Source organism: Bos grunniens, chromosome X, assembly GCF_055505025.1.
Source record: "Bos grunniens cultivar Pamir isolate PY7600 chromosome X, Bosgru_T2T1.0, whole genome shotgun sequence".
Taxonomy (NCBI): domain Eukaryota; kingdom Metazoa; phylum Chordata; class Mammalia; order Artiodactyla; family Bovidae; genus Bos; species Bos grunniens.
In genome coordinates, this window is record NC_141194.1 from 79,147,152 (window position 1) to 79,171,830 (window position 24,679).

The 24,679-nt window shown below is 36.8% G+C and overlaps 1 protein-coding gene across 4 annotated transcripts in view; it reads right to left on the reverse strand.

The window, feature by feature from the left end:
- The window catches only part of PLS3 (plastin 3), a 97,003-nt gene that overhangs the window by 32,836 nt on the left and 39,488 nt on the right, over positions 1-24,679 (reverse strand). For 2 of the 4 annotated variants that reach the window (XM_086386831.1, XM_086386833.1), the window contains exons 2-3: positions 16,830-16,914; positions 13,692-13,772 (exon numbers count right to left, since the gene is read on the reverse strand). The exons of 1 other annotated variant lie outside the window; for it this stretch is intronic. In XM_086386831.1, coding sequence (XP_086242957.1) covers positions 13,692-13,764 — 73 coding nt within the window. In that variant the 5' untranslated portion in view covers positions 13,765-13,772; positions 16,830-16,914. The remainder of the gene's footprint in view (positions 1-13,691; positions 13,773-16,829; positions 16,915-24,679) is intronic. One more of the 4 variants, XM_086386832.1, reaches the window with a different exon arrangement.

Sequence of the window (24,679 nt, forward strand, 5' to 3'; positions counted from 1 at the left end):
ATATTTTAAATCTATCAATTAAAATATTCATACTTTTAAAGCATCATCACCAAAGTACCCAACACTTCTGAAAATCACTAATAGTTCCTTCAAGGTAAAGTACTTGATTCCCCTTAGGGCACATCTTCACTGTTTTTGCTTTGAACATATAAAAGGCCATACATCAAACACTTTATTAGTAAGTGTTTATATGCAGAAATCAATCCAAAAATGACATCTGCATTTGCTAAAAAGAACAAAGTAATCCACATGGCACTGAGGTAGGATTTTAGCAACTTCTGATGAATGAAATTCTTGGATTTAAATACACCTTTCCCCATGCACATACCAATCTGTTTCTCCCATTTTCTTTAAAAAGCGAAAAGACAACTCAGTTCTAGGGAGTGTGACAAAGCGAAAGATACACAGCATACACAACAAGAGGGAGTAATGTGACACAGGCTCTAACTACATTTAATTCGCCTAAGTCATCTCTCCAGATCATAGTTTTCTCATCTGTAAAAGGGGGGCTTCATTTGATCTTAGAGAAGACCCCCTTTTAGCTCTAAAAAACTGGAGATAAAAAACCATCATACATATGAAAAACAAATATAGAGTAATAACATTCTGATCATTATTAAACCTCAGTATCCAACCAGCATATTCCTTCATTTTATTATATCTATAGAGAAGGAGATGGCGTATTCCTTTTGACTATCAAAACTTGTCCACACAACCAATTTCTGATAGAAAGATATTTTAAAACATACTCTATTTTCCTCTGACTTCTGAAATTGTGTTACTTACTCCACCTTGGACCTAGTGTGTTGTTCTTTTTGTATTCTCAGTGATATAATAGAAGTGGAAGGCAGAGATGTTTATTATTTTATTTATTATGCTGGAGAACTATAATGAATTCAAAGCTACATGAAACTCACAAAGGCACTGAGTCTAGTCTGTCTGGCAGTTTCTTTGCTTCAGGTAGAAGAGAAGTGCAGGCAATGGGGGAACTACCACTTGTGTGCACCCTCTCTGAAATAACCTCTCTTGAGCATTAATTAGAAGCTCACTGATGTGATTAAAAGATGCCAGGAAATAGCCACCCTAAAATATAACTAGCATAAAATAACCACATGTGGAAATACCATTTTGAAGTAAGAGAAGTAATAACAGATGCTTTCAGCAATGGACAGAAATGTTTTAAAGGGGGTCTGGAGGAATATGAATTTGTCATTACCTGACAATCTTATGATATTGTAAAAATCTCCTGACAAAGATTCTCCTAAATCTTTCTCCAACCCCAGTATGTAGCACAGTACCTTGCACAAAATAAGCAAAGGGAAAAAATTATTTTTGTAGAACAAGAGATCCTGAAGTATTTTTAAATTAATTTTTATTGGAGTATATTTGATTTACAGTGTTGTTGGTTTCTGCTCTACAGCAAAGTGAATCAGTTATACATATACATACACCTTCTCTTTTTTAGATTCTATTCCCATGTAAGTCATTACAGAATATTGAGCGTTCTCTGTGCTATACAGTAGGTTCTTATTAGGATCCTCAAGTATTAAACCAGGAAAATAATGCTCTAATCTAATGAGCATTTTAAAAACATAAATAAGCAAACAACAATGAGCAAAAAATGAAGAAATAGCACTGATAGACTGAATGGCACTCCATCAGGAAACCCTGAGGACAGAAATATCCCTTAAATAACATTCAATCTCATTCCCTTTGTTCTAATTCTGTCCCCACCCAGCAGCCTTCAGATCTGTAATTTGGTTTTCTAAGTGAACACACCCACCAAGGAGTATCCAAGTAGACTACCAGTGATGGCTGTCAGGTCAGGACCTCTCTCTCATTCTAAATGTAGAAACCTGCTTTGACTTTATTAAGAAAAACTGTGCACTTGCATAGCATGAATCAATCTCCAGAGCAAATCAAGTACCTACTCTGTGGCAGGCACAGGGCTCGACACCAAAGATACAGAATTAACCAGACAGAATGTCTGGTTCTTACTTGAAACTGTGGCTTCAAAATCCTTATAAAATCTGGAGTTACTTGAAATCTCTCTCCTGTATCTTTCCTGGTATGGGAAAAGAATAGTTGACCATATGTCATCTTCTTCTACATATTTGTAAAGTTTTACCTTTTACCTACTCTGTTTCTCCATATTTTAAAAGCAGGGCAAGCTTGTACTACCTCCTGAGATCAAAGGCATTTTAGTGTTAGTACTAGTAAATTACTGCAAAACTTTCTGTCTCTAAATCATACCTTTTGAAGAAAACAATTTTAATTTCAATAAGAAGGCAGAGGGAGCCTTAAAAGGCAGCTTGCGATTAATTTTAGAAAATCTCCCAGCTGCTAAAGTACTTGAAAGACAAAATAGGGTGCAATTACTTTAAAAGAGTTTTAGGCTAATTTTATTCCCAATCTCCAGCCAAAACACACACAAAAAACAGTTTTAACAACTGGAAATCACAACCTCCTGGCATGATGGTAGTCCTTTATTTTCTCATTAAAGCTGTCAATATTCTGGAGGCCCTTTCTGGCTCATTTGCGCCTTCTTCATTAACTACCCATTGGCATGGGGTGGAACAAGTTTTGCATTTCGAAAACTCTTCTGTTCCAGCATGGTATTTTTGACCACCTGATAACATAGACATTATCATACAGCCTATATTATCTAGAGCATTTTCAATGTTTCTGCAAGCACGGGTCTCAACTTTTTGGTTCACAAAATATGGTGAGTGTAGGTAGACACTGACGGGCTAGGGAGAGGAGGGAAGAAGAAACTCCACCTACCTACTGAACAAAGTTTCCACATAGAGTCCAGAGCTAAATTTCAAGAAATGAATTAAGTGTTCTATTTTTAAAGAAAAATTGCTATACTCGAAAAAAAAAAAAAAACACACACACACACACAAAGATGCTCCCAAGGGTGTAACAGAGAGGCCTCTGTCTTTTACACTGGCTGCTGAATTCATCAGAAAGGAATCAAATGTTTTTAACAACAGATTCTGTCTGTCTGTCTGTCTATGATGACACGTGTAGATTCATATCTGCACTTAAAAAAAAAAACACACAAAACCTTACTATGCTCTTAACAAGTATTATTTTAGATGTCAGTTAACTCTCCCCAAACCCTCCCCCCAAATAACCTTAAAGTAAAGAAATTTATTATACAGCCATGTTCCTGCAGAAGTTTGAATCACACCAAGAATGCATATCCTTAAAAGGAAATGTTTTCCCTCCCCTTGCATCCTGTTATTTAAGCTATTTTAAGTACTTGTCTGGAGAAAGCTGAGCCAGAATTCAAGTGGTTTTGATTTTAGCTGCTGTTTTACACTGCCCATGTCCAGGTGGAATGTGGTGCAATCTATCACTTCAAATGCATCTTTTGGGGTGCTACTTTGTCTTATAAATCTGACAGTGAGAAAAACTGGGATTTCCCTTGATTCTTAGGGGGGTGTGTGTGTGTGTGTGTTGCTTTATCCAGCCTTGATTCTGTCTAAATGTAGTGTCTTTCCTTATAAACAGGTCACATGTGTCTGTCCTCATCTGCAATACATATGCAACTTCTTTACTAACCCACTGCGGACAGTGCTCATTAGGACTTAAAGAAGAAAAACAATCAAGTGCAGATGCACATCCTTTACAAAATGCTGTGTTTAAAAGTTCCATTTAGTTTAACTGATAAACTCCACAAATTTTTTGCACTAAAAAATGACAAAAAGAATCTATGTATCTAGCAATAATGGATTTACACACACACACACACACAATCCTGACCGCCTGTGAAAGCACACAAAATATTAATTTAAGACTCAGCCAAGAAATCTGTGCAGAAGAATTTAGATTATATTCCATCCTCAGATCTAAGCAATAAAGTTGAGCTTTCATTAGCCATTAAAACTTTAGAAAAGGGAGATGCTAAACATCTCCAGATGCTTAGATAAACATGGGTTTTGCCTTTCACAACTTATACCTTTTGAGGTAGCTCATTCCAGAAAATACATAAAAGATGCAGTTTAATGAATCCCAGCTAACAGTAGAATAGAGGTTGCTACCAAAGAGTTCATCCTAATACTGGATCCCCAAAGGTGGAGGTCAAGTACAGCTGAAGGCCGGACAAGATTAGAGGGCTGGAGACCAGGCAATCAAAAATGTTGTCTATCAACTGTTTCCCAACTCAAAATAGGCCATGATTTCCCACCTGCTACCACTGGGAACACTTTTAACACGTTTCAGTGGGAACACTTAAAATATACACACACACACAAGAACACACACACACATATGTATGCTCCTGCTCTTGCCCAACACACCTATAATCTGTGCACCTATCTTCTACACAGTCAAAACATGGCTTTCAGACTATCCTGAGAACTTAATTTCCAATATTCCATCGATAATTAACCAGACGGCACAGTGAAAGAGCACTGGTCTGTTTATTTATTTTTTTATTTGGTTGGGCTGTAGTTTTTATTTTTTCAATATAAATATATTTATTTTAATGGGAGGCTAATTACTTTACATCATTGTAGTGGTTTTGCCATACATTGACATGGAGCCGCCACGGGTGTACGTGTGTTCCCCATCCTGAACACCCCTCCCACCTCCCTCCCCATCTCATCCCTCTGGGTCATCCCAGTGCACCAGCCCCGAGCACCTTGTCTCATTCATCGAAATGACTGGTGATCTATTTCAATGCCATTTTCCCAAATCATCCCACCCTCGTCCTCTCTACCAGAGTCCAAACGACTGTTCTATACATCTGTGTCTCTTAGATGTTACGCATATAGGGTTATCATTACCATCTTTCTAGATTCCATATACACATGTTAGTATACAGTATTGCTGTTTTTCTTTCTGGCTTACTTCACTCTGTATAATAGGCTCCAGTTTCATCCACCTCATTAGAACTGATTCAAATGTATTCTTTTAAATGGCTGAGTAAAATACACTCCATTGTGTATATGTACCACAGCTTTTCTTATCCATTCGTCTGCTGATGGAAATCTAGGTTGCAGCCTGGTAGGCTGCAGTCCATGGGGTTGCACAGAGTCGGACACGACTGACGTGACTTAGCAGCAGCAGCAGCAGGTTGCTTCCATGTCCTGGCTATTATAAACAGTGCTGCAATGAACATCGGGGTACAGGTGTCTCTTTCAAGTCTGGTTTCCTCGGTGTGTATGCCCAGCAGTGGGATTGCTGGGTTATAAGGCAGTTCTATTTCCAGTTTTTTAAGGAATCTCCACACTGTTCTCCATAGTGGCTGTACTAGTTTGCATTCCCACCAACAGTGTAAGAGGGTTCCCTTTTCTCCACACCCTCTCCAGCATTTATTGCTTGTAGACTTTTAGATAGCAGCCATTCTAACTGGCGTGAAATGGTACCTCATTATGGTTTTGAGTGATGCTGAGAATCTTTTCATGTGTTCATTAGCCATCTGTATGTCTTCTTTGGAAAAAAGTCTCTTTAGGTCTTTGGCCCATTTTTTGATTGGGTCGTTAATTTTTATGGAATTGAGTAGCAAGAGTTGCTTGAATATTTTTCAGATTAATTCTTTGTCAGTTGCTTCGTTTGCTATTATTTTCTCCCATTCTGAAGGCTGTCTTTTCACCTTGCTTAGAGTTTCCTTTGTTGTGCAAAAGCTTTTAAGTTTAATTAGGCCCCATTTGTTTATTTTTGCCTTTATTTCCATTACTCAGGGAGGTGGGTCATAGAGGATACTGCTGTTATTTATGTCAGAGAGTGTTTTGCCTATGTTTTCCTCTAGGAGTTTTATAGTTTCTGGTCTTACGTTTAGATCTTTAATCTATTTTGAGTTTATTTTTTGTATGGTGTTAGAAAGTGTTCTAGTTTCATTATTTTACAAGTGGTTGACCAGTTTTCCCAGCACCACTTGTTAAAGAGATTGTCTTTTCTCCATTGTATATTCTTGCCTGCTTTGTTGAAGATAAGGTGTCCATAGGTGAGTGGATTTATCTCTGGGCTTTTTATTTTGTTCCATTGATCTATATTTCTGTCTTTGTGCCAGTACCATACCATCTTGATGACTGTAGCTTTGTAGTAGAGCCTGAAGTCAGGCAGGTTGATTCCTCCAGTTCCATTCTTCTTTCTCAAGATTGGTTTGGCTATTTGAGATTTTTTGTATTTCCATACAAATTGTGAAATTATTTGTTCTAGTTCTGTGGAAAATACCGTTGGTAGCTTGATAGGGATTGCACTGAATCTATAGATTGCTTTAGGTAGTATACTCATTTTCACTATATTGATTCTTTCAATCCATGAACATGGTATATTTCTCCATCTATTTGTGTCCTCTTTGATTTCTTTCATCAGTGTTTTATACTTTTCTATATATAAGTCTTTTGTTTCTTTACGTAGATATATTCCTGCTGCTGCTGCTAAGTCGCTTCAGTCGTGTCCAACTCTGTGCAACCCCATGGAGTGCAGCCTACCAGGCTTCTCCGTCCATGGGATTCTCCAGGCAAGAACACTGGAGTGGGTTGCCATTTCCTTCTCCAATGCATGAAAGTGGAAAGTGAAAGTGAACTCGCTGTCGTGTCTGACTCTTCGCGACCCCATGGACTGCAGCCTACCAGGCTCCTCCATCCATGGGATTTTCCAGACAACAGTACTGGAGTGGGGTGCCATTGCCTTCTCCCAGTATTTTAGTATTTTTGTTGCAATCGTGAATGGAATTGTTTCCTTAATTTCTCTTTCTGTTTTCTCATTGTTAGTATATAGGAATGCAAGGGATTTTTGTGTGTTAATTTTATACCCTGCAACTGTACTATATTCATTGATTAGCTCTAGTAATTTTCTGGTGGAGTCTTTAGGGTTTTCTATGTAGAGGATCATGTCATCTGCAAACAGTGAAACTTTTACTTCTTCTTTTCCAATCTGGATTCCTTTTATTTCTTTTTCTGCTCTTATCACTGTGGCCAAAGCTTCCAAAACTATGTTGAATAATAGTGGTGAGAGTGGGCACCCTTGTCTTATTCCTGACTTTAGGGCAAATGCTTTCAATTTTTCACCATTGAGAATAGTGTTTGCTGTGGGTTTGTCATGTATAGCTTTTATTATGTTGAGGTATGTTCCTTCTATTCCTGCTTTCTGGAAGGTTTATATCATAAATGGATGTTGGATTTTGTCAAAGGCTTTCTGTGCATCTATTGAGATAATCATATGGTTTTTATCTGTCAATTTGTTAATGTGGTATTTTACATTGGTTGACTTGGGGATATTAAAGAATCCATGCACCCCTGGGATAAAGCCCACTTGGTCATGATGTATGATCTTTTTAATATGTTGTTGGATTCTGATTGCTGGAAATTTTCTAAGGATTTTTGCATCTATGTTCATCAGTGATACTGGCCTATAGTTTTCTTTTTTTGTGGCGTCTTTGTCTGCTTTTGGTATTAGGGTGATGGTGGCCTCATAGAATGAGTTTGGAAGTTTACCTCCCTCTGCATTTTCTAGAAGAGTTTGAATAGGATAGGTGTTCAGTTCAGTTCAGTTCAGTCACTCAGTCGTGTCCGACTCTTTGCGATCCCATGAATCACAGCACGCCAGGCCTCCCTGTCCATCACCAACTCCCAGAGTTCACTCAAACTCTTGTCCATTGAGTCGGTGATGCCATCCAGCCATCTCATCTTCTGTCATCCCCTTCTCCTCCTGCCCCCAATCCCTCCCAGTAACAGGGTCTTTTCCAATGAGTAAACTCTTTGCATGAGGTGCCCAAAATATTGGAGTTTCAGCTTTAGCATCAATCGTTCCAATGAACACCTAGGACTGATCTCCTTTAGGATGGACTCGTTGGATCTCCTTGCACTCCAAGGACTCTCAAGAGTCTTCTCCAACACCAGTTCAAAAGCATCAATTCTTCGGCGCTCAGCTTTCTTCACAGTTCAACTCTCACATCCATACATGACCACAGGAAAAACCATAGCCTTGACTAGACGGACCTTTGTTGGCAAAGTAATGTCTCTGCTTTTCAATATGCTATCTAGGTTGGTCATAATTTTCCTTCCAAGCAGTAAGTGTCTTTTAATTTCATAGCTCTTCTCTAAATTTTTGGTAGAATTCAGCTGTGAAGCCATCTGGTACTGGGGTTTTGTTTGCTGGAAGATTTCTGATTACAGTTTCAATATCTGTGCTTGTGATGGGTCTGTTAAGATTTTCTGTTTCTTCCTGGCTTAGTTTTGGAAAGTTGTAGTTTTCTAAGAATTTGTCCATTTTTCAAGTTGTCCATTTTATTGGCAAATAGTTGCTGACAGTAGTCTCTTATGATTCTTTGTATTTCTGTGTTGTCTGTTGTGATTTCTCCATTTTCATTTCTAATTTTGTTGATATGATTCTTCTGTCTTTGTTTCTTTATGAGTCTGGCTAATGGTTTTTCAATTTTATTTATTTTCTCAAAGAACCAGGTTTTAGGTTTCTTGATTTTTGCTATTGTCTCTTTTGTTTCTTTTGCATTTACTTCTACCCTAATTTTTAAGATTTCTTTCCTTCTACTAACCCTCGGGTTCTTCATTTCTTCCTTCTAGTTGCTTTAGGTGTAGAGTTTGGTTATTTAGTTGACTTTTTTCTTGTTTCTTGAGGTAAGCCTGTATTGCTGTGAACCTTCCCCTTAGCACTGCTTTTACAGTGTTCCATAGGTTTGGGGTTATGTGTTTTCATTTTCATTCTTTTTATGCATATTTTTATTTCTTTTTTGATTTTTCTGTGATTTGTTGCTTATTAAGCAGCATGTTGTTCAGCCTCCATATGTTGGAATTTTTAATATTTTTTCTCGTGTAATTGAGATCTAATCTTACTGCATTGTGGTCAGAAAAGATGCTTGGAATGATTTCAATTTTTTTGAATTTGCCAAGGCTAGATTAATGGCTCAGAATGTGATCTATCCTGGAGAAGGTTCCATGTGCACTTGAGTAAAAGGTGAAATTCCTTGTTTTAGGGTGAAATCTCCTATAGATATCAATTAGGTCTAATTGGTCTATTGTATCATTTAAAGTTTGTGTTTCCTTGTTAATTTTCTGTTTATCCATAGGTGTGAGTGCAGTATTAAGGTCTCCCACTATTATTGTGTTATTGCTAAATTCCCCTTTCATACTTGTTAGCATTTGCCTTACATATTACGGTGCTCCTATGTTGGGTGCATTGAAGAAGGAAATGGCACCCCACTCCAGTGTTCTTGCCTGGAGAATCCCAGGGATAGGGGAGCCTGGTAGGCTGCTGTCTATTGGGTCACACAGAGTCGGACACGACTGAAGCGACGTAGCAGCAGCAGCAGCAGCAGCATGTTGGGTGCATATATATTTATAATTGTTATATCTTCTTCGTGGATTAGTCCTTTGATTATTATGTTGTGTCCTTCTTTGTCTCTTTTCACAGCCTTTGTTTTAAAAGTCTATTTAATCTGATATGAGTCACAGCCTTTGTTTTAAAAGTCTATTTAATCTGATATGAGTATTGCTACTCCTGCTTTCTTTTGGTCTCTTTGTGTGGAATATCTTTTTTCCAGCCGTTCACTTTTAGTCTATATGTGTTCCTTGTTTTGAAGTGGGTCTCTTGTAGACAACATATATAGGGGTCTTGGTTTTGTATCCATTCAGCCAGTCTTTGTCTTTTGTTTGGGGCATTCAACCCATTTACATTTAAGGCAATTATTGATAAGTATGATCCCATTGCCATTTAGTTTGTTGTTTTGGGTTCAAGTTTATACTCCCTTTCTGTTTTTCCTGTCGAGAGAAGATCCTTTACAATTGTTGAAGAGCTGGTTTAGTGGTAATGAATTCTCTCAGTTTTGCTTGCCTGTAAAGCTTTGGATTTTTCCTTCATATTTTAATGTGATCCTTACTGGATACAGTAATCTGGGTTGTAGGCTTTTCTCTTTCATCACTTTAAGTATGTCCTGCCATTCCCTTCTGGCCAGTTTTTATGTTTTAAGCCGTAATTAAACAAATATACACTGGTGTCATTTTATTGAATACTAAAAGTAAATTAAATGAAATCACTGTACTTTTTGTCACATCATCTCGATGTGATTTTTATATACTAGAGAATATCAAGTAATTTGATAACATTTAACTTCCTGAGATGAGAAAATCTGGTACAGCTACAATTACCATAACCAAAAATTTTTGGCTTAGTTTGGTGGGCAGCCTCAAAGGAATATACCCACAGTATTCCTAGTCACTTATGAAGCCCCATTATTCTTTAACTTCAAAAGTGTAAAATTCCTGTTTTGTTTTGTTTTTTAAAGCAGAGTGGCTGCTGCTAAGGAGAGAAAAAAGTCAGATGTAAGTGTTTGCAGGACTAAAGCCAATCTGAGAATTTCTATATTACATGAATTTACTTTTATGACAAGTAATCATTCAAATGAACTCTAGCTTCCCTAACAAGATTAAAGTTTCAAAATGTAAAAGACATTTTCTACTTGGTAAAATATTTACTTCCTAAGTGTTCTGAAAAGCTTTATGTATTCTTCTTTAGAATGAATTTATGCAGCCTTGCAGCATTTAAATTAAAACAGAAACATCATGATGTAAGAAAAAATGAGAGCCAAGGCTTCTGCTATCCCATTGAGAAATACTGGAAACAAATATTGAGAAAATGAAAATAATTAGATGAAAATATACTGCTTGGAACTTAACATGAAGCAGGTGCAGAAAGTGAGTGAAAGGAAAACTTTAAGTCTTAGTACTCGATTTTTATTGCTAATAGAGGGAATTTTAAAGCAGTATTAATTGATTGAACAAAACCCATGATTAGTGGTAATTACAGAGATTTTCTCCATACACTATGATTTTGCTGAATTTCTAAAGAGATAATCAAGGCTATTATTGTTAATAGATGGGAAAAATCATATAATGATTTCCATATTTTGTCACAATTGAACTGGGATAAAGTAGTCCTCCCTTCCCTCCCCATAAAAAAGAATTGTCCTTGTCAGGAAAATAAGATATGGACCTTGTTTTTAAAAACAAGTTTTCCTGAATGAAGGAAAAAAAAAGGGATTTCCATAATACCTTTGATAGTTGTTGCCTAAGGGCTCTGTAAATAAGAATAACTAAAAACTACAAAGATTTTAAAAGAAAATCTAGATTCAACTGGGTCTTTAAACACTTTTCTGAAAGACTATACACAGTTTTTAATATGCTGAAAAACACAAATTTTATGTGTTACACTGTAATGGCCAAATCCTTCAGCAATAAATTCTGCCATGATGAAAATCTTCATAACAAAGACCCTTTGTGATAAAGTCCTACTACATGAAAAGACTATGTATAATTCCTTAGAATGGAATTATTTATGCATTGAAAACTAAACGTGTACAACAGTGAGCTAGATATTGAGGGGGAATACAAAGAATATTATGTGGAACAGGTAGAAAATTTGGACTCCAGAATTCCTGTTTATAGCACACAGAGTGATAAGAGTCTACATATCACAGGAATATATGCCTGGTAGGGCTTCAGTAAGACACATGGTCCAGTCTCTCAGCTTTGAGAAGGTCTTTGCCTTCCCTAAACCCTCCAAAATATATGATTTAAAGTAAGACAGAAGTTCTACAATGACCCTTTGTTGCAGTCCAAGTTCTAATTGATTCCTCATTAGCCCAATTTAGCCCCATTTCCTCCTTGGAGATAATTGGTCAACCCCTTTTTATATCATTAAGCTTTAAAAGAGCAATTAAGCTCTTTTACTGACAAAACTATTCCAGTGCCATCAGGTAAATAATATTTGAATTAATTTTATTTTTAAAAAATATTTCACACAAATATTTCTAAGATGCTGCACATGAGAACAAAACCTGTATTCAACAGTAAACATTGATTTGAGGAGGTGAGGCTTTGAAGATTAAGTAATAGCAATAATAAGGTATCCACACCAAAATTCTAGCAATAAAAAAACAAATTAGGCAGAAACCAATACAACATTGTAAAGCAATTATCCTCCAATTAAAAATAAATTCAAAAAATAAAATAAAATGGATAACCAAAAAATAAAAAAATAAAAGGCTGTCCCCAACACTGAAGATGAATAAAAATAAAACAGAAAGTCCAAAGGAAACAATGATAAAAAAAAAAAAAAACAATTTCTACAGAATAATGTGATATAAATAGTCTTGCAGCCAAGAATCCACCTGCTGTTTTCCATAATCAATCTAATATTAAACTGAGTAGTACATTGAGTAGTCCAGTAAGTGGTATGAATGGCAAGTTAACTATATTTTTTTTCATACACACACATAGTCATGTTAAAGATTCAGGACTATTTTTCCCTAGTTAGAATTCTGATGGGATTATGAATAGTCACTCTGGCTGTTGGGGTTGGGGGGACTGTCATTACCTTTCCCAAGGCATGTTGTTGTTACCAAATGCCTTCATAAATATACTCACAAATATATGGGAATATAGCAAGGAGATCAAACCAGTCAGTCCTAAAGGAAATCAACCCTGAATATTCATAGGAAGGACTGATGCTGAAGTTCAAGCTCCAATACTTTGGCCACCTGATGCAAAGAGCTGACTCATTGGAAAAGGCCGTGATGCTGGGAAAGATTGAAGGCAAGAGGAGAAGGGGGTGACAGAGGACGAGATGGTTGGATGGCATCACCGACTCAATGGACATGAGTTTGAGCACATTCCAGGAGATAGTGAAGGACAAGGAAGCCTGGCATGACACGGTCCATGGGGTCACAAAGAGTCGGACATGACTGAGCAAGTGAACAACAAGAGATGTGTATTTTCTCACTTTTCACTTGGGGTTTCCAGCACAGGTCAAAGAGTAGATTCTGGTTTAAATAACAAATTATTATGATTTAACTTCATATTAAGAAGATATCAAACAGTAATACTCTCCCTCTGAAAGCACCTGTTGAGTACACACATCAATAATCAGGTCTTTTCTCATTATCTTTACTGACTTGACCTGAGCACTTAAATAATGGAAGGTAAATACTATAAGTTGCTTCCATAGCTGCTAAATTTGAAGACATGTTATATGATGTTAAAGGATAAGACAAATGGTATGATAATCCTTCCCATCTTATACATATGATAATTCAAGAAGGTAGAACAGTGTGCATTATCCAAAGGCACAATACATCCATGAAAAAGGCAGTAATGCCATGTTAATTAAAAGTAAACTATCATCCCAGATTCCCAGGTGGGTCAGGAAGATCACCTGGAGTAGGGAATGGCAATCCACACCAGTATTATCGCCTGGAAAATTACAAGGGCAGAGGAGCCTAGTGGGCTATAGTCCATGGGGTTGCAAAGAGTCACTCATGACTGCATGACTGAGCATGCACACACACACATGCACACACACACACAAAATATCATCTAATGGTTCTTAACATTTTGGGGGTCAGTTGGCTCCTTGAGAATATAGTGAAAGCTTCAAATCCTCTCCTCAGAAAAATATGGTAAAACAAAATTTGTCTACAAATTTCAGGAGCCACAGAAGCCCCCAGTTAAAGACTGGGACCCTGGACTAAAAACCTCTCACCATATTAGATACTAGCTATAATTAGCAATGACACAGTTTAAAGTGTGGCTTCTAGAACTTTATTCCATAGATTTTAACTAGTTTCCTGATTAACCATTCACATAATTTTTCAGAGAAATAACTTTCATTAGTGCCAAATAAACACTGCTTTACCATAGTTACCCTACAAAAAAACAACTCACCAACTTTTGCAAAGGCCTCTTTGAGTTCATCAAGCTCATCTTTGGAAATCTGAGTGGTAGCCATCTCATCCATTTAAAGATCTAAGGAGAAACCAAAAAGGGTTAAGACTTGAAAACAGTCACAGATAAAGAGAACAAACAGGTAGACGCAGGACGGGAGGGGAGAGGGGGAGGAAAGAAGTGAGGAAGGTAAAGAGGTACAAACTTCCAATTATAAATTGAAAAATAACTGAGTCACAGGTATGAAATGTACAGTGTGGGAAATATAGTAAATAACTAATATCTTTGTGTGGTGACATAATTAAAACTAGACTTATCCTGGTGATCAGTTTGGAATGTACAGAAATATCAAATCACTATGTTAGGTAACAAGAACTAACAGTGTTGCGGGTCAATTATATTTCAAAAACAAACTGACAGAAAAAGAGATGAGATTGGTGGTTACAAGATGCAGGGGTTTACCAGAGGATAGGGAATTGGATGAAGGCAGTTAAAAGGTATAAACTCCCAGTTATAAGTAAGTAATAGGGATGTAATGTACAACATGATAACTATAATATGAAAGTTGTTAAGAGAGCAAATCCTAAGAGTTCTCATCAAAAGGAAAAACATGTTTTTCTTTTATTTTGTATCTATATGAGATAATGCATGTTTAATAAATTTATTGTGATAATCTTTTCATGATGTATATAAATCATTTTGCTGTTCACCTTAAACTTCTACAATGCTGTATGTCAATTATATCTATAAAACTGGAAGAAAAAAATTTTAAGACAAAAAATTTGTGATGAATATATTATAAGCAATTCTGTAAACTCTCATTTTAGGGACAATTTAGACAGAAATGCAAACTACTAGAACTATCTGAATAGGTTCCCATATTTCTAGCTACAGCCATAATGAAGTAAACAAATGAGAAATTATCATTGGTCAAAAGCTCCTCAGACAAAAATACTTCTCAATCTTCCTTTCAAGGACAAAGTCTTATGCTGCATTCAAAGAATGTAAAGAAGGGGCAAGGTAGCAAGCAATGATAGATTCTTGGTTATATGAGCCAAAATGAAGTCAAAATTATGTGACTAAAGATTCAAATAAAATATAACTTTTTTAGGACTTCCCTGGTGGTCCAGTGGTTAGGTCTCTGTGCTTCCACTGCAAAGGGCACAGGTTCAATCCCTGGAGGGGGAACTAAGATCCCGTATGCCACATGGCATGGCCAATAAATAAATAAATGTTTAAAAAATAACTTTTTCAATTAGCATCTATCTATCTTACTGGCTAGTTCCCTTTTTTCTGTCTTTATTGAGATATGTGACATAATATTGTGTAAGTTTAAGCTGTACAACATAACAACTTGATATATACATATATTGTGAAATATATAGTAACTTAACCACAATAAAGTAAGTTAACACATCTATCACCTCACATAGTTACCATTTTTTCCCCTTAAGTCATTTAAGAGTCATTCACTGTGGAAAATCTTATGTTCAAATCGGAGCATACTAATAGCTACCAATCATCCCCATTAAAGAACGAATCAACTAAAACAAATTATTTTTGGGTTTGATACAGAAACACACACAAGAGCATGCTTATCAACACATCTTTGTGTACACAACTTATTAACATTATTTGAGCTTATACTCTTCCTGATTTGGCCCTATTTTACCTATTTAACCAACAAACAGGGCTTGGCAAACTATGGTCTGTGGGACCAATCTCGACCACTGCTTATTTCTGTATGGCTCCAACCATCTGTATGTTTTTTTTTTTTTTTTCAGATAAACATCTGCTGTCAAATGTTTGAACTTCAATAAAATGAAATGTTATCCCAGAAAAAAAAAAAAAAGAATTCCATTTTTTCTCATAACTACAGCTGTATTGCCGAAAAAAGTACTCAAATAGTTATTATTTTTTGAATTTTGTCAGTAAAAAATTGTAGAAACAATATTTAAATCCTTGACATAAATAATATAATATTCTTATTTTGCCTCTTGGTGTACAATATTTATGAGGGGACCTTTACAGAAAATCTTGATTGATTCCTGCAATAGAGAAAGGAGGTCTGTACTACAATGGAAAATCCCCACATACAAACCTATTAACAACTTTTAGACAGAAGGAAATGCACATGATTATTTGTTGTCTTTTTCTTTTTTTTTTTTTCTCATTTAATCTTTTTAACTCCTGGAGGAGGAAATGGCAACCCACTCCAGTATTCTTGCCCAGAGAATTCCATGGTCAGAGGAACCTGGCCAGCTAAAGTCCATGGGGTTGCAAAGAGTTGGACATGACTGAGTGACTTTCACATACACAATATTTTTAAAGAAATTTACTTTTTAGCTGAACTGAGCAAAAAGCAGAGAATTTAGTTTCCATATACCCCCTGCCCTAACACTCTAACAGCCTCCCTTATTATGAACATCTTTCATCAGTGATACATTTGTTACAACTGATGAACCTTCTTTAATGCATCATTGTCACCTAAGTCAACAGTTTACAGTAGGCTCACTCTTTGTGCTGTACATACTATGCATTTTGTATACACAAAATGGATACCATTATAGTATCATACAGGATAGTGTCACTGCCCTAAATGTGTTGCCTGTTAAAGTTCAAAAACTATATGAAAAGCAAATTTGAGATCTTATATTTATCTCTTTTAAACATTTTTATTAAAAGTTAAAAAATTACTTGCCAACTCTTCTGTCTGCCATGATGCCTAATATTTAATACAGAAGAGCTCAAAAGAGAGTGAACCACATCTGTCTTCTGCACACCCATCATTGTCACTTCTAGAACTAACCACAATTCGTCATGTAGTAAGGGACTTAAAATATTAGTACTTTCATAAATTCATCCATTCAACAACTATGTGCCAAGCCCTACATCAGATAAATTCATATTCCTACTAATTCTCTGAACCCTCATAACAGCCTTTTGAGGTAAATATTCTTACTCCTTTTAGAATTCAAACTCAGGTTTCTCAAATCCCTGCAAAGATTTAAAATGACCATATGATACTATTCGCTATGTTTCCACCCTAATACAACACACATTTATAATGACTCGTATTTTTAAAAAATTAAATAGCAGACTTTTCAAAAACTTGTCTGTTCATAAAACTTTTCTTACCTCTAGTGTTAAAATGTCACTAAAGATGGACAACTTGTCAGTAGATAAGCTGTGTAAAAAACACCTTTCAGAGCAGTCTCAGGATCTATAGGGTAAAGAAAGATCTTCAGTTGTATACAAAGGCAGTCATTTTCAAGATTTGGAGAGTAAAAAATGATTTTGCCTAAGTTAGCCTGCAACCTGCTAATGGTATTTTTTAAAATATTCTATACCTTACTAATATGATGTTCAACATTTCTGATTACCAAAATACTCTATAGGTTTCACTCTAATTTTCTTTACACATATTTTAAGTAATCATGTTTTTAATGTGAAATAATTGCCCCTCTCTAGTAATGACATCACACAGAACAATGGCATAGAAAGTTTGAAAGTGAGACTGTCTCAGAAAATTGAAAACACGTGGCCTCTCCTTCAGTTCTAAAGTTTCCATCTTGTTTGGGCAATTTGTGAGTCAATAATAATCCAAAATATATGTTTTTTAACAATATATTATTCTTTGTTGTGCAGAAGCTTTTAATTTTAATTAGATCCCATTTGTTTATTTTTGCTTTTATTTCCAATATTCTGGGAGGTGGGTCATAGAGGATCCTGCTGTGATTTATGTCAGAGAGTGTTTTGCCTACGTTCTCCTCTAAGAGTTTTATAGTTTCTGGTCTTACGTTTAGATCTTTAGTCCATTTTGAGTTTATTTTTGTGTATGGTGTTAGAAAGTGTTCTAGTTTCATTCTTTTACATGTGGTTGACCAGTTTTCCCAGCACCACATGTTAAAGAGATTGTCTTTTCTCCATTGTATATTCTTGCCTCCTTTGTCAAAGATAATGTGTCCATAGGTGCGTGGATTTATCTCTGGGCTTTCTATTTTTTCCCATTGATCTATATTTCTGTCTTTGTGCCAGTACCATACTGTCTTGATGACTGTGGCTTTGTAGTAGAGCCTGAAGTCAGGCAGGTTGATTCCTTCAGTTCCGTTCTTCCTTCTCAAGATTGCTTTGGCTATTCAAGGTTTTTTGTATTTCCATACAAATTGTGAAATTATTTGTTCTAGCTGTGTGAAGAATACCGTTGGTAGCTTGATAGGGACTGCATTGAATCTATAGATTTCTTTGGGTAGTATATTCATTTTCACTATATTGATTCTTTCAATCCATAAACATAGTATATTTCTCCATGTATTAGTATCTTCTTTGATTTCTTTCACCAGAGTTTTATAGTTTTCTATATATAGCTCTGTAGTTTCTTTAAGTAGATATATTCCTAAGTATTTTATTCTTTTCAGTGCAATGGTGAATGGAATTGTTTCCTTAATTTCTCTTTCCATTTTCTCATTATTAGTGTATAGGAATGCAAGGGGTTTCTGTGTGTTGATTTTATATCCTGCAACTTTACTATATTCATTGATTAGTTCTAGTAATTTTCTGGTGGAGTCTTTAGAGTTTTATATGTAGAGGAAACTATAAGCAACGTGAAAAGACAGCCTTCAGAATGGGAGAAAATAATAGCAAATGAAGCAACTGACAAACAACTAATCTCAAAAATATCCAAGCAACTCCTGCAGCTCAATTCCAGAAAAATAAACGACCCAATCAAAAAATGGGCCAAAGAACTAAACAGACATTTCTCCAAAGAAGACATACATACATAAACACATGAAAAGATGCTCAACATCACTCATTATCAGAGAAATGAAAATCAAAACCACAGTGAGGTACCATATCAAGCCAGTCAGAAGGGCTGCTATCCAAAAGTCTACAAGCAGTAAATGCTGGAGAGGATGTGGAGAAAAGGGAAACCTCTTACACTGTTGGTGGGAATGCAAACTAGTGCAGCCACTATGGAGAACAGTGTGGAGATTCCTTAAAAAACTGGAAATAGAACTGCCTTATGACCCAGCAGTCCCACTGCTGGGCATACACACCGAGGAAATCAGAATTGAAAGAGACACGTGTACCCCAATGTTCATCGCAGCACTGTTTATAATAGCCAGGACATGGACACAACCTAGATGTCCATCAGCAGATGAATGGATAAGAAAGCTGTGGTACATATACACAATGGAGTATTACTCAGCCATTAAAAAGAATACATTTGAATCAGTTCTAATGAGGTGGAGGAAACTGGAGCCTATTATACAGAGTGAAGTAAGCCAGAAAGAAAAACACCAAATACAGTATACTAATGCATATATATGGAATTTAGAAAGATGGTAACAATAACCCTGTATGCGAGGTAGCAAAAGAGACACAGTTGTATAGAACAGTCTTTTGGACTTTGTGGGAGAGGGAGAGGGTGGGATGATTTGGGCGAATGTCATGGGAACATGTATAATATCATATAAGAAACGAATCACTAGTCCAGGTTCAATACAGGATGCTTGGGGCTGGTGCACTGGGATGACCCTGAGGGATGGTACGGGGAGGGAGGTGGGAGAGGGGTTCAGGATGGGGAATACGTGTATACCCATGGCAGATTCATGTTGATGTGTGGCAGAACCAGTACAGTATTGTAGAGTAATTAGCATCCAATTAAAATAAATAAATTTAAATTTAAAAAAAAGAAAAGAAGCAAAAGGCAAAGGAGAAATGGAAAGGTATACCCATCTGATGCAGAGTTCCAAAAAATTAAAAAAAAAGTATATATTATTCTTATATTGTTATATCACTTCTATAAAAAAGAAAATTAGGCAAAAGTGGTTCTGGACATGTACCTCCCACCCACCCCATACCCAGCCCCAGCCCCAACCTGCAGCACCTTTCATTCTGGCTAACCAGTGGGTTCTGAATCAGTCCTTCTCTCCCAGTTCTCCCCTTTGCAGGCAGCAGGGCTAACAGGGTAGAAATGTCTTCCCTCTTCTTTATACCCCTCCCTTAACACATATGCACTTCTATCCTCACACAATTTTACCCAGGTCTCTGTTATATGTCTAGTTCCTGCCCTCAAAGTATTTACAATCTGGGGAAGACAAAGATGTAGATAATTATGATTTGACACAAAGTGAATTAGTGGTTGCAGTAAAGGGTAGATATGGGGGAAAGACTCTGAAAACTTTAAGGATTATTAAATTCATCTCAAGCAGGCCAAGAAAGTAGCACTTTTGTTCATCCTGCAAAATTAGGATATACATACATCTCATAGAAATGATTTCAAGGCACATGCTTACTTAAAATAATTAATAAAATGCATCATTAAAAAAAAAACCACAAAATACACTTTCAAGTTTCCTAATTTCTTATTCCTGTCTAAATACCATCATGAAAGCCTAAAGTGACCCCTTTTACACTGATAGCTCAGATTTTTCAGCTACAGGAGACAAGAAGAGACACGACTAAGAATTAAAAGAACTGTAACACGTATATATTACCCAAAGAATATTTGTTTCGTTCAGGATAACAACATAGTTTAATTTAGGAGTCTCCCACTTAAATAAACTCCATTTTATTTATGATTATTTGAAAGTAAATAAATAAATGCTACCCTGAAGCACCTGAACTAAAACTAAGAAATCCAATGCAAAGTTTAAAAGCCTCACAATACACACCTCAGTTGACAAAAATCATAATATTTAAATTAACTATTTAATGCAGATTTTTTTCTCACTATGAATAAAAAAAAAAAAAAATTGGAGAAGGAAATGGCAACCCACTCCAGTGTTCTTGCCTGAAGAATCCCAGGGACGGGGAAGCCTGGTGGGCTGCTCTCAGGTCGCACAGAGTTAGACACGACTGAAGCGACTTAGCAGCAGCAGCAGCAGCAGCAGCAGCATGAATAAAAAAAAGGTTTGTCCTTAAGATTACTTATGGGTACTTGATGGAATCCAGCAATTAAGTACTATCTTAGAAGAAAATACCGTATTTAAATAATTTAGGAAAGACGATGGCACCCCACTCCAGTACTCTTGCCTGGAAAATCCCATGGACGGAGGAGCCTGGTAGGCTGCAGTCCATGGGGTCGCGAAGAGTAGGACACGACTGAGCGACTTCACTTTCACTTTTCACTTTCATGCATTGAAGAAGGAAATGGCAACCCACTCCAGTGTTCTTGCCTGGAGAATCCCAGGGACAGGGTGGGCCTCGTGGGCTGCCGTCTCCGGGGTCGCACAGAGTTGGACACGACTGAAGCGACTTAGCAGCAGCAGCAGCAGCCAGGAATATCAGATTTTTAGAAACTGTACAAATTAAAATTACTGAAAGCTCTACCCTCTTTGGCTCGGACGGTAAAGCGGCTGTCTACAACGCGTGAGACCTGGGTTTGATCCTTGGGTCGGGATGATCCCTTGGAGAAGGAAATGGCAATCCACTACAGTACTCTTGCCTGGAAAATCCCACGGACAGAGGAGCCTCGTAGGCCACAGTTCATGGGGACGCAAAGAGTCGGACACGACTGAGCGACTTCACTTTCATTTTCACTACCCTCTTTATAGGACATTCATTGTACTCTTTCTCTCAAAATAAGTAAAACATCCCAGATTGGGGTTTAGGAAGCAAAACAGATGATTATTGCCCCATAAACACCTTGATTGAATCCTGCATACTTGCAGCAAACTTGTTCCCCACCCAAGGATGTAGTATGTTAACACAGGAAGACTGAGAGATGTGGAATCAGAAGACATCAATCTGTCCCTGCTCTGAGACCTCCTAGCAGTGTGTCTATGAGTGAGTTTATTTAATCTATCTAAGCCTCGGTTTCCTCCTTTGAAAACAGCCATAATAACTACTTCCCTAGGGTCCTGATGAAGATTAAAGATGGTATGTGAAGGTACACTATAAACCACTAAGCATTATACAGCAACTTCAAATCCTTAATGAAAGAAAAAGAGAAACAAATCAATTCCTAAGTAATTAAGAGGCTATGTATAAATATAAGGCATGAGTTCTACTAAGAAGAACCTTTTAAATAAAATATACAAAAAGTTATGTCTTTTGCCCTATAATTATCAACTGCAGAGTATGACAGATCTCCTTCATATATAAAAACTATAAGCCTTTAAGTCAAAGTAATTTAAGAAGGCTGGGACTAATGAAAATTTGTCAGCCACTTTTTATCCATGAGTCAATTTGGCTCCTGCATAAGGCCAGTTTCCAAACACAACTTGAAGAATGGCCAGGAGAGTTTTTTTTTTTTTTTTTTTTAATTATATTCAGTTCAGTTCAGCACTTAAAAAATAGTTAACAGCTTGTCAATACTGTCACATTCTTCCTACTTTGCAGTTTTTTTTCCTGTGAGCAATGAAAAATGAAAGGTGAAGAGGTAAAAGGTAAATATTATTGCTGAATAAAATTTCACAGTATGTGATTGGTAGGCAAAAAGAAAGTCTGACTGTTGAAATATGTTGAAATGTGTCCTTTTCCCCAGTCTGTCTTCCCACAAAAAAAAAAAAAAAAAAAAATGAACTTTACTTATATGGAGAGAGAGCAGGCACTGATATTAAAAAAATAATAATAAATGTATTTATATATTTTCCCTCCATTTAAATTTAGCCAAATGAAATACCAATCAAAAATAAAAGCTTCCAAGGTCTCTCCATTTTTCTGAATTCTGTCATCTGCAGAGCACTTTGTCCCAAAATCTGTTTTCCTCCCTAGCTCCAGTGCTGGCCTTTTCTATAAAGGGAAAATAGCAGGAAAAAAGCAAACCTTCTCTCTCCTTAAACATCGAGAGACAGGAAAACAGATTTTTAAATAAGGGAATGAAACAAAAGCAAACAAAACTTTGTTTGTTTGTTTTTCATAAAAGGATATGGTATACAACTGAGTCTGAATTCAGGGCGTCTCCCATAGAGGAATCTTATGCCTATGAAGTCATCCCTAATTACAGTGTTTGACTAACAATACAGCAATTACAAAACCATTCCACTGGCTCATTTAACTATACTTAAACCCTGAATACAAATCTTTGCTGAGAAAGGTGTACCTACAACTAACTACCTGAAACAATTACTCAAATTCTGAAAAGCATTTGATGGGGGGTGGAGGCGGCGGGAGTTGGGGGGGGAGGAGAGAGTGCCTGTTTTTATCCCCTAAAGCGATTCACTTTAGGAATGCAGAAGACTAAATTTTCTAATCTGTGTCAATCACAACCAACCGTGACTCAGGCAGCAGGGCACACACAGTGGGAAAATCAACCATGGATAATCAAGAGTTGATTGCGAATTTTGTATTTTTTTCTTGAAATTGAAAGGAACTATAAGATAAAAGCAGGGGCTATTCATCAGCCACTAGCAGGTAAACAGAATTGGGAAAGTGAGGCTGATGACTTAAAATCAGCCATTTGGTCACACACACCAGTTAAGCTAATAAGTTCAAATCATGAAGAAGAGAAGGTGGATAAAACATGGAAGAATACATTATTTGTATTTGTGTATTTGTCACCTTCCTCTGTCCAAAACAGGCAATGCTTCAGAACACCCACACTTCACATACCTAACTGTACCAACAGAAACTGCCACCCTGCCTCCTCCCTAACTGGTAAGTCAACAGCACTAGTCTCCAGGTCAGATGGGCATGCAACCCTATGAGTTAAAGCTCACCCACTCTCACTCTGATTACTCAAGCTCTAGTGACATGTTTCCAAATGACTTGAGAAGATTTCAACTTGAATGTCTATCATACTCACCCAACTTATTCATTTATATTCAAGCCTTAAGTGAATGTTTAATATGTACCAGGCACCGTGTTGGGTGCTGCATATATAGAGATTTAGGATCCAAAGTATCCTCTCGAAGACTTTACTGTCCAGAGGGGACAAAGATGGAAAACAAAGACATAGTATTAATGCCATCATGCTAGTTACTGAGTGGTAGGGTGACAGTGACGGGCTTCAGGAAGTTTTTCAGAGAAGGTGACTTTTGAACTTTATCTTAAAACATAAGGAGGACATCCTCAGACAGATATCACTGGTAAAGGCACTCTAGGCACAGAGAAGATGATATTCTGGCACTAAAGAAAGATAGTGTGCTTGGAGCACTGTGCCTAGGGTTTGTGACAAACACAGTTGGAGCAGAAAGTCAGGGTCTAATTTAGAAGGCTGAGACTCAAAATCTGGACTTAATCTTCTGGCCAAGGGAGAAGGAAGGTCAGAGAGGAAAACCCCAGTCAGGAAAGTCTAAGTGTTTACATTTGAACTTTCGATGTTATTTCTCCCCTTTTCGAACACCTCTGCCGTCAAATTCAGTCTCCTTTTCAACTTTCCTCAATCTCCAGGTTTATAAATTCAAGAAGTTTGGACACAAGAAACAAAGGGAGATTGAGGTAAATCACTAAACCCTTTGGATTATCATAGCCCTTTATCACTTCATGTCTAGCTTTTTCTAAAGACCTTTTAGTCTATCTATCTACAGTCCAATCTTCCTCCTATGTAATCTTTATGCTGCTAACTTCCTGAAGAGCAGATCTAAGGTATATTCCCTATGAAAGCAAGTCCTAACTTTTTGGCACAATATCCAAGAACCCTACACACTTTTCTGTATTGATAACTATCTTCCCAATGTTTCTTCCCATTACATGCACTACACACCCTGGAATCACTCTATAAAGATAACCTCTGCCCCAATCAGGGCATCTACTCTCCCATCTACTCTTCAGAAGAATCTTTGAGAAAGCCTCTTTGGATGGTCCCCATCTGAGGGAAAAATTATCTTTTCCCAGGACTCTCACAGAACTGTATGTTTTCTTCTATTACAGCCAGCATGAATCCTTTCAGATACCTATAATTTTAAATATCTTACTGTCAGATCATATGTACCAATTTTTGAATGGGAAAATACAGTCACAAAAGGATAACATTTAATACTATTATACAAAAGCTTTTTGATGGAAGGGACTGCTTCTCCTTCATCCTCATATTCCCAGCC